Source organism: Diadema setosum, chromosome 20 (assembly GCF_964275005.1).
Source record: "Diadema setosum chromosome 20, eeDiaSeto1, whole genome shotgun sequence".
NCBI lineage: Eukaryota > Metazoa > Echinodermata > Echinoidea > Diadematoida > Diadematidae > Diadema > Diadema setosum.
Window position 1 is genome coordinate 3,947,476 of NC_092704.1, and position 10,713 is coordinate 3,958,188.

A 10,713-nucleotide genomic window follows, 5' to 3' on the forward strand; every position below is an offset into this window, starting at 1 on the left:
CGATTTTGATATCATCGAACGAAATTCAAATAAAGAATGAAAAAAAATTGCGTGTAGGCCTATGTGTGTGTATTTGTGACAGGCCTATCTGGGTCCCGTTTCATAAAAAAATGATATGATAGCAACTCTTGCTGGGATGGCGATTGTCATGGTATCGGCAAGAATCCAGCTTCCTGATTGGCTGTTGCTATTGGAAGTTGTCATTCCAGCAAGAGTTGCTGTCCTAACATCTTTTATGAAATGGGGCCCTGAAGGTCGAGCTTTTTTCTAGAAAATGTTGGCTGCCTGTTAATACAGCTTTGATTACAAGGAAAGGCGCTGGCTGGCTGCAAAGGCAATCAGGAAGGAATGGTTGCCATTTCACCACTAGAGGGCAGCACCTTTTATCTCGACGATGCCTTACTTCCTTCTCAAGTGCCGTCGATCGCTGGTGTCCAGCCCCTCCTGACTGACGGAAAATATCTCATTTTCAAAGGAGTGGCAGAATTTACGAGCGTATCTGAGTAATAGAATCAGAACCACTGTCAAAATGATTCTGTTAGAAATCAAGAATAGGATATTGGAAGACACACTCCTGCAGAAGTTTGAGAATGCTCAGGCCGGGTAAGTAGGAAGTGGTTGCCTCTCCCATGTCGTGTAACCTGCATTGGTACCCTCCCTTTTAGTACAGAATGTGCATAATGCAGTACAATGACATGTTGATTGCAGGTTACGTTTGTTCACCAGTCAGTGTTTAATTACGCGTTTCACAGCTCTAGCAGAGGGAAACGTGTGGAGTGTGTTGGTGAGCGGGCGGTTAGCCATTCAGCTTTACCTTTGCTTCAGATTACAGAAGATTCTTTCCTTTCTTCCTTTTCTTTTTTCATGAAGAGATACAGAAGCGTGTTGCATCCAGTGACTTGTGTAATTGTGTGTGGGCATTGATTAACAGATTTTAATATAGCAAGTGTTTTTTACTGCTGGGCTAAATGGATGTGCACATTTCCACCTTTTCATCATTCCTGCCTTTTTTTTTCAGTGAAGGCGTGTCAGAGACTCCAACTCTCCTGCTTTCATCGGGAGATCTCCCGCCGAAAGCCCATTTTCGCAAAAAATCTCCCGTTCTCCTGCTTGAGATTAAATTTCTCCTGCCCTGGCTCTGTGTCTCCTGCCACTCATCAGTATGGTTTTGTGGCCAGTCACTTTAATATGCACGCATGAATGGCATCTGCATAATTATCCCATATGAAATGAAGTTTCATTAAGCCAAATATATGATTTGAATCAGTGAATGTTGTGTCCAATTTAAAGAAAAAGCTTAAACTTGGACAGTATTTTGAACATTTTCTCCAGAAAGCACAACTATTACATTAGACAGAAATAGACTGTTTGAAAGTAGCTGGAGTATCCAGTTGTAGTGATGTAAGGGGACAGAGTTTGGGATGTTCAGTGACTATCATGGCAGTTTAATATTACTGTAAAAGCGGAAATTTTCGCGCATTTCGTGCAACCAGAAACTAGCGCGAAAATAAAAGCACACAAATATTTTTGCTTGCCATATGTTCCAACTGTTGATGTCTTGGTCGCGCGGAATTAAGAACATGCGAAACTCTTCTTACTCCGCCAAACGCGAAAAATTAGTTGCGCAAAAATATCCACTTTTACAGTACTGCTTTGCCTGCCAGAGATAATTTGATTTTAATAGTCAACTAAAAATTCTATAACCTATAGTACTGAAGGTTTGTTTGTCTTTCATGAATTTATCATTCTGAGCATATCTGAAAATTGCAGTGCTATTTTTCAAAGACAGTTTGCATTCAGTTTTACAAATGCAGTGAGACAGCCTTTAATGGGGAAGTATCTAGATAGAAACTTAGTCATTCATGTACTGTAGTAGAGTTCATATGATGGAAAAAGTCAGTGTCTGCCTGTAAGATAGTGCCATGACTGTAGACATGAGGGGGAATACAAATAACATTTTCTCCTTCCTTTCTCTGTACAGTGGGAAAGCTGATGGGATTGACATCAAGATTGCAGGTGAGAGTTGAGGGATTGTGTAGTAAATCAGTTGTTGCTTATTTGTGAGCCTATTAGTATTTTACCATGTGCAGGCTTCCTTGCATAAAATTCAACCCAATATAACCATTTGTAAGAAAGTGGCGTATTTTTCCCTCTGCTTCCAGCTATGCATCAAATCTATTTCAGAAAGAAATTCCTGAATTTGACTTCAGATTTTCTTCTTTTTTCCTCCATAAAAGCCATTGATATTTTACCGACCAGTGTAATTTCTTGAGATTGATATTGCGATTTTACTGATTTTGCTGATATGCTTTAAATCACATTGGAAACCTTGATGGAAACAAGACTAAGTTACTCATCAACTTTTCACTGACATATCTTTCATCCCATGGTGCTAGATTTTGATGGTGTGCTCTACCACATTGGAAACCAAGATGGAAACAAGACAAAACTACTTGTCAGCATTTCATTGACTTTCTTCAAGGATCTGCAAGAATATGGAGCTGATGAGGTAAGATACAAACAGAGTTAAAATGCTGCCATGGTATCCTGATGCAGAAAATAATTTTCCAAGTCAAATTTGATTAGCAATTTCAGCTGATAAACAATATTTCAAATGGCATCCTGTACGTTCTCTGGAAGAAAACTGCTACACAAAAGGTACTTTGTGTAGCTGTGATGTAAAAATGGATAGCAAATTGTGATGCGATACCAGGAAATGTGTTTTCTGTGATGGATTAGTGTCCAAAGTCTGCTAAGGATTTTAGAATCTCAAAAGAGAATGGGTTTCAGACCTAGTCATGGAAATATCTGGACTGAGCAGTACTGTACGGTCTACAAGCTTTCTGTCTTATACATTGTACAATGTACCTCACTCTTGCATAGGACCCCAAGTTTCTCATCTTGCAGTAAATTTGCTTGTGTATTACAATTACTAGCATTTAAAAAAACAACATCAAAGAGACCGAATTTATTCATCAAAGTAATTCTTTCTTTTTTTTTTTTGGTCATGTGCTATCAACATGAATATGGTATGACAAGCTCTAGCTGTAGTTGGCATGTACATGTAATGTGCTTAGAACTTTATGAGCCATATGGCGATGGCAGCTCTAAAATGCAGAAATTTTATGTTGTGCAACTCATCTATTTCTTGCCAACCCCGTCGCTTTCATGCAGCTCCTGAAGCGAGAATACGGTGACTTCCTGACGACCCCCGAGAGCGGCTACAATGCAACCCTGCTCATCGACCTGGAGAACCTCCCACCCAATGTGGAGGAGTTTGCGGCCAAGGTGGCCCTCCTAAAGAGGAACTGCTTTGCCTCCGTGTTTGAGAGGTACTTCAAGTACCAGGAGAACGAGGTGACAGGCAAGAAGAAGGCAGTGATCCAATATCGCGAAGATGAGACCATGTGAGTGTTTATCTGTCCTGATTTCAATTTGTTGTAAATCCTCCTAACCTTTGTTATTGTTTACAGGCAACCTTGCCTAAGTTGAATCTACTTGGACTGAAGAATAGCTTCGACGTAGAGAAATTTTGACTTATGACGAATGAAAATCAGTAGAATATGAAGAGAAGAGGACTTGAAAAGACCTTCAACATAGGCGATTATTTGACTTGTGCGAGGTCGACTTATTAAAGCAAGGTTGACTGCATTTTCATTCATAGTGTTCCTAAAATTTTAACCCGTTGAGGACAAGTCCTGAGTATACTTGGGTAGGTGTCTATGGGAAATGCGTGATGTAGCAAAATCAACTATCCTCAACGGGTTAAGAAGAAATTAAGCTGTGTTGGCATGTTCACTGCAGTGCTCTAAATATCCTGCAAAGTCAGGAAAAACCAAGAGAGGGTAACTCATTATACTCATTGCAATCAATCCACAATATTTTTGCTCCAGGTATGTGTCTGCGCGCAAGGACCGAGTGACGGTCATTTTCAGTACAGTCTTCAAGGATGATGATGACGTGATTATAGGGAAAGTCTTCATGCAGGTAAGATTGTCTGGTGTAGTGCAACCACCTCAAGGTTGGTTACAACTAAAAGTTGTTTGTTGCATCTCTTGCTCTTAACACCATACATCCTCCCCTTAATGATATATTGACAATGTATAAACTCGAAAGAAACCACACTGAATACCTTCACATGGAGTTGAAGGGAATATCTGTGGGTCATAGTTCATCTTAGGTCATCTTTCAGAATCTTTTGATGAATAAATTCTGTTGATTCTGTTATTAACCCATATGTGCAGCAGCTCCATATCAAATTTAAAATTGACAAGTAATAAAAAGATGGCTGTTTGTAATTGCAAAAGGATGTACATGGTAGTAACCGTGATTGTGGACACCTGATATGAAAGATCTCAATCAAATGCACATCCAGAAATTAAATGTCACTATGTTTATTCACCTGGTTGAAGGGGCATGAATTAACCGTCTCAGAAATGATTTTTACCTTGATGATGGCCAAGGAAACACTAGTTTACTGTATTTTTATTATACTCTTTGTTATCATTTGTGTGTACTTGTGTGTGTGTTTTTGTGTGTGTAGGAGTTCAAGGAGGGTCGTAAGGCCAGCCACACAGCACCTCAGGTTCTGTTCAGCCATCGTGAGCCCCCTTTAGAACTTGAAGGCACAGATGCTGCAACTGGGGACAACATTGGATACATCACTTTTGGTGAGCGTTGTCAGCAAAGTCTAATTTAAGTGTTATGCTGTCTTTGCCCACTGTTCAGGTGTCGAGGTAGTAACAGAATAGAGCAATCTTTGGGGAGGGGGAGGGTAGTACACTGTAAGTACATGCTTTAGCAAGTGGATAAGGGAAATTTACAAAGGCATGATACTCGCCATGTATCCCAAACATTGTCACAACAGAAATGTGAATGTGGGACTTTTTATTACTGATGTATGTGATTTGTTTTTCCTCAACTTTGGTCATTATAATATCTCTTTGTAAGAGCTTACATCTGCAACTGCTAGGAGGTTTCCTGTGACATAGCTAGATGATCATATAGCTATTACTCTCTGTATTACTATAACTCTGCCCACACTTGACTTTATACGACCCTGCTAGCTCAGTTGTGAATTATAATTGAAAATGAAATGATTGCAACCCATTGCATCTTTTCAGCATACCTTGCATTCTAAAAGTGGGAGTACAAATAATCAAAATCTTAACATTGTGTTTGGCTGCTTGACATTATGTTGGCATGGTCATTGTCATGCATGTACTTAGGGCCACTTAGCTCCATTCTCAGTTTAGCCAATGTCTTGCTAAGTGTAAATGTCATTTCTTAGTGAATACCTCAGTTTAGTCCACACATTGTACAATTGTAGCATCTTCTTATATTACATGTATATACATAGCTCTGAGGTGTTGCTATGCAGAGGCATGTAAACAGTTGATGAATTCATGGAAGAAAAATTAAATGTGTGTGCAAGTTGACATTGAGTGGATTACATCTTCCATTAACCATTCCTAATATCATGCTTTTTGTCATTTTCTTTCAAACACCTGTGCCACTGGTGTACAGTTTTGGAACCACGTCACACAAACGAAGCATCAAGGGACAACACCATCAACCTCATTCACACTTTCCGGGACTATCTCCACTACCACATCAAGTGCTCAAAGGTAGGTCCATTGTAGACTAAACCTTTCAAATTGGTGTTAGTCAGTTGGTTCCCGTTGAGGATTAGTCCCGAGTATATTCAGGCAGGTGTCCATGGGAAATTCATGTTCTAGCAAAATCAGTCCGTCCTCAACAGTCATAGAACTTTGAAAATAGTTTAGGAGGGAGGGTGGTTTTGTGTGCTTAGGAGTTTTGTTTTGTTTGTTTGTTTGTTTGTTTGTTTCTGTTACTCTCCCAGTCAGTCCAGTGTATTTGCACAGAGTCTCTGTTGGGCAAGTATCTGTTTAAAGAGATGAGCAAGGATAAGTTTTAGCACTGTTGTTTCACCATGCAATGCAATTCAATGCAATGAAACGCAAAGCAATGCAAGCTTTATATAATGCCAGAATACATTAATTATTTTTGTAGAGCTTTGCAGTATGAATGTAGATCAAATCAAATCATGTGTAATGGTAATGATAAGTTGTTTTATAGTTGCAGTTGTTTTTTAGTATTTAAAATGATTACTGAAATAGTAGGTACAAACAAGACACATTTTAATGATCAAACTGAAATAATTCGGTGTATTTTATACCAATCTCCCCCATCCCGAAACAGAGAGACAGATTTGATTGTCAAACATACATGTCTTATCCCCTGATTTGCCCAGGCTCTTAGCCTAAACTTGTTTCATTCATTCATTATCATATCCGTAATTACTCTCCGATTACAAGGTGGATGTGTTACTGACTGAGCCACCTCCCTACTCTTCTCCAAATAAGATTTCAAATTTGAGACACTTGTGAAATGGCAACCAGTGTATGTGGAAGTTCGTATTTTGTCTTTGTTATATTTTAAAGAGTTGTATCATCATATCTTGTGTCTTTTTTCTTCACACCAGGCATATATCCATTCCAGAATGAGGTTCCGCACCTCGGAGTTCCTGAAGATTCTCAACCGTGCCAGACCAGAAGATCAGACCCAGAAAGAGAAAAAGACCATTTCGTGAGTTTTTCAGCACTTTCACTTTCAGAAGATAGCCCATCCTGCCCTCTGCTCTTCCCCACCAGCTTTTAGCTTATAGTTTTTCTTCTTGTTTTTGTTTTTGTTTTTGGTTGTTGTTGTTGTTTTGTTGTTGTTGTTGTTGTTGTTGTTTTTTTTTTTGGGGGGGGGGGGGCAAACTGCAGTATCATGACATCTTCAGAAATCTCTCAGAGAGCTAAGTTAGTGCCATGAGTGAGTACACTGGCTTTGATTCAAGTTTGTTTATGGCGGATCCTGGGATGAGCACGAGACCCACTGGGTCTCTTGTTTCTTTTGTTTTGATTTGTTTCTTTTGAGATGTGCTGTCTTACATTTCCTGTCCGTGAATTGTTTACAGTGTATGTGTATTGCTATGCAATAGAGCAATGTAGAGTCATTGTTATTGACTGTGCAGTATTACATTATATAAAATGGGTTAGTCAAATACCGGTTAGTGATTGGCTAAACACAGTCACGTGATGGAGGTACATTCATTATGTTCGCCCGTGGGCGAACATTCTTGTAATGTTCTCTCATGGGAAAGCATTTTCACGTAACAAATGACAGAAGGCCTAGGACCGCACGCGCACAGTGAATTTGGCTCTGCGCGATCGAGCGATCACCCGAGCGATCGAGTGCGTTGTGCTGGTCGGAGCCTTGCTAGAAGCTTGAAGAGGCTCTGGTGCTGGTGGTTGTCGTTGACGTATTTGACGTATTTGACTAACCCATATAATATAACAGATGATGACTTTTGTTGTCGGGAACATGTACCAAACGTTCCACCCTCAGGGTTTGAAATGCTATTTCGGGAGGCTAGAAGTCCCTCGACTTCGTCTCGGGACGTATAACCTCCCTCAATAGCATTTCAAACCCTTCGGGTGTTCGTCTCGGGACTTATAACCTCCCTCAATAGCATTTCAAACCCTTCGGGTGGAACATTCAGTATGTTTCCTCCCCCGCCAGTCATCATCTATATAATGTTATAACTCATGGCTCCAATGTACATGTGTTGAAGGGAGATTTGAAAAAAAAGAAAAAGAAAGTGCAAACGGTAGGACTTTACAGTGAAGGTATAGTGTAGCCTCAAGTTTACGATTTTGTCTCACTTCGAAAGTGTAGAGAATAAGATGAAGCGTCATTTGACATTTGTGGAATAAAGAAACATTTTAGTTGCTTTGCTTCATTGCTTCAATGTTCAGTAGGGTGTCAACGACTTGGATAAACAAAGACGATTTTAATTATAACATTTATAAAGAGAGTCTGGAAGCATTAAGAAGTGTCATTGCTGAATGTGTTAATGTAAAGGGATGATATAGTTTTGGTTGAGATGGGTATTCAGGTTTCCAACTTTTTTGTGAGATTATGAAAATCATCATATGAAATATTAAAGAGCATACAATTCTACGAGGAATGCCAAGTCTATTTGATGAAAATCGGTTCTGAAATAGCTGAGATATCCAAAACAAAGCAATCCTTATAAAAGACGGAACCCACCTTTTATTAGGATTGCTTTGTTACTGTAAAGTGGAAATTTTCGCGGTGTTGACATTTTCGCGCATTTCGCGCAACCAGAAACTAGCGCAAAAATAAAAGCCCGCGAATATTTTTGCTTGCCATATGTTCCTGTGCGTGATGTCTAGATTCCGCGGAATTAAAAACATGCGAAACTCTTCTGACCCGGCCAAGCGCAAAAAATTAATCGCGCGAAAATATCCACTTTTACAGTATACTTTTTTTGGATACCTCACCCATTTCAAAACCAATTTTCATCAAATAAACTTTGAATTCTTTGAGAACTTTGTGGGTGGACAAAGATGAGTTAATGACATTTATAAAGAGAGTCTGGAAGCATTAAGAAGTGTCACTGCTGAATGCGTTAAAGTGATGATATAATTTTTGTGGAGATGGATATTCAGGTTTCCAACTTTTTTGTGAGATTACGGAAATCATCATATGAAATATTAAGGAGCATACAATTCTACAAGGAATGCAAAGTCTATTTGATGAAAATCGGTTTTGAAATAGCTGAGATATCCAAAACAAAGCGATCCTGATTAAAGATGGGACCCATCTTTTACTAGGATTGCTTTGTTTTACTTTGTTTTTGGATACCTCACCCATTTCAAAACCGATTTTCATCAAATAAACTTTGAATTCCTCCTAGAAAGTGGTTTCTCGTTTTCTTGCAAAAAGTTAAAAGCTGAATCCTCATCTCAACCAAAACAGTACCATCCCTGGTAAGAGCAACATGAATTTCCCACTGACATTATGTGCTCTGCTTTTGTTTTTGTTTTCATTTGACTACAGAGGAAAGACATTTGTCCAGCACTAAACCAGGAAATGGCTTCAAGCAGAGGAAGGGACTACGCAGAGACTAGCATCAGATTACCCAAGCGAGGAGAAAAATATATCAAACCAAAAAAAAAAAAAAAAAACCACTTATCCCCTCTTTTTCTTCTCAGTAAGATACACTTTGTAGAGACAAAATGCCTGTAGCGTCATCGCAAATAACTTGTGGAGCAATTCAGGCAGAGAGTACCTGCAGGATGTGTTCACATTGGTCGAATAGAGCCACTTGATGGAGCGTAGTGATGGTGTCACCCCTGCACGGTTCTTTCGCTTCTTGTTGCAAGGAAAGCTATGAGGCAACATTCCAGCACCAGATATATTAAGTGTTATTGTTTTGCCTCAAAGTGCTCTCTTTGATCCCACCCACACGGTATCCTTTATCATTTAAGGTGTGGCTTCCAGGGAAATAGCTTCAACTACCTTACCAACCCTCCCCCCCCCCCCCCCCCCCACCTGACATTTTTTTTTTTTTTTTTTTTTTTTTCATGTTAACAGTCAATGTATTGTGTGGAAGTTAGTATGGAAAGTGTCATCCCTAATTTGTCAAAGTTGTAGAATTTTTTACTTATTTTGTTTGTGTACATAGCAGAAGTGGTTAAGGAATGCCCTCTTTTGATCGTTCGCATAAGTCAAGTGCAAGGATTCTTGGCACAACAGTGCTGCTTTGAATGTAAGATGCTAGTGTGGACTTTGCATCTGTTCATATCTGTTTGTCTCCTTATTGTGCAGTCCATGGTGGCTGTTTTGTGAAATCAATATTCACTACTTCTGTGAAGAAAAGAATTCAAGGATGGTGATTACGATGGTAATCTATAGAGAGAAATGAACAAATTTTTGTAGAAGTAGTTCGTTCATGAGTTAGAAGTGATTGTGAAAACGATTATCATCCCATCTTAAAGCATTGCACCTTAGAATACCGCCCAGTGTTCTATTTAGCACACAAGGCATATATAAAAACATAAATGGCACACTATAAAGTATTTCAAGACTCTATGTTCTTCCACAAAGCTGATTACACTCTTCAGACCTGTTAATACTACTGTTGAGCATAGGACTTTCATAGTTGTTTTGAAGGTCAAAGAAATGACCAATGGAAAGAGAAGCAATATGGTATCTTACCATAGCCTCTTGCATCGGATAAGTGTCTTTCTTTTAATATACAATTTCTATTTTTCGTCATTGTCGCAGTGAAAGATGAGAGAAGTAGGGAAGAGAGGATGTAGGCAGCCTAAGTTGAATCTTGGAGGAAAGGAGAAAGAGATGGTATTTATGGCGAGTGTTATGCACTGTGATACAAACATTGTTTGACCAAAGCCAGATCTTCCTCCCAAATTATAGATTTATCTACATTGTTAGGGTATGGAAAAGCAGGTAGAAGAACAGTGGACGTCCACTCACATACTCTTGTCACATGTAACATTTTTTTTTTTTTTACTAGCAATATTGCAATTTTAGAGCAGCAAAATTGTTCTGCTTGTATTTTTTTTTCTAATCACAGGCAATTGACTGAAAAAGGCTAGATATCAAAGAAGAATATTTTCAGTAGCACAGATGAAGATGATTGTTGATAACCATATGTATACTATGTACCGGTTTGACAGAAGAATCGTAAGTGTAAAGTGTGACTCATTTTGAGGCAGTCCAGTGCATGGTCACTCTAATTGTATGAAATCATGAATGATTTTAGATCGCACATCTTTTTTTGCAGTATGTCAGTTGATGAAAATAATGTAGAAT

The 10,713-nt window shown here is 39.0% G+C and overlaps 1 protein-coding gene across 1 annotated transcript; it reads left to right on the plus strand.

The window, feature by feature from the left end:
* Window positions 1-408: 408 nt before the first annotated feature.
* Window positions 409-10,062, plus strand: LOC140243264 (actin-related protein 2/3 complex subunit 2-like). Its single transcript, XM_072322932.1, has 9 exons — window positions 409-603; window positions 1,982-2,016; window positions 2,397-2,509; window positions 3,175-3,407; window positions 3,894-3,987; window positions 4,544-4,670; window positions 5,527-5,627; window positions 6,506-6,609; window positions 8,935-10,062. Exons 1-9 carry the CDS (start codon window positions 530-532, stop codon window positions 8,957-8,959), a joined length of 906 nt encoding a protein of 301 aa, XP_072179033.1. The 5' UTR covers window positions 409-529; the 3' UTR covers window positions 8,960-10,062.
* Window positions 10,063-10,713: the final 651 nt, after the last annotated feature.

Excerpts from the sequence above, each read along its gene's own strand:
- LOC140243264 (XM_072322932.1), top strand. The coding sequence starts at position 530 with ATGATTCTGTTAGAAATCAAGAATAGGATATTGGAAGACACACTCCTG. Across the intron at positions 3,408-3,893 it reads TATCGCGAAGATGAGACCAT|GTATGTGTCTGCGCGCAAGG; the intron begins GTGAGTGTTTAT and ends TTTTTGCTCCAG. Across the intron at positions 6,610-8,934 it reads AAAGAGAAAAAGACCATTTC|AGGAAAGACATTTGTCCAGC; the intron begins GTGAGTTTTTCA and ends ATTTGACTACAG.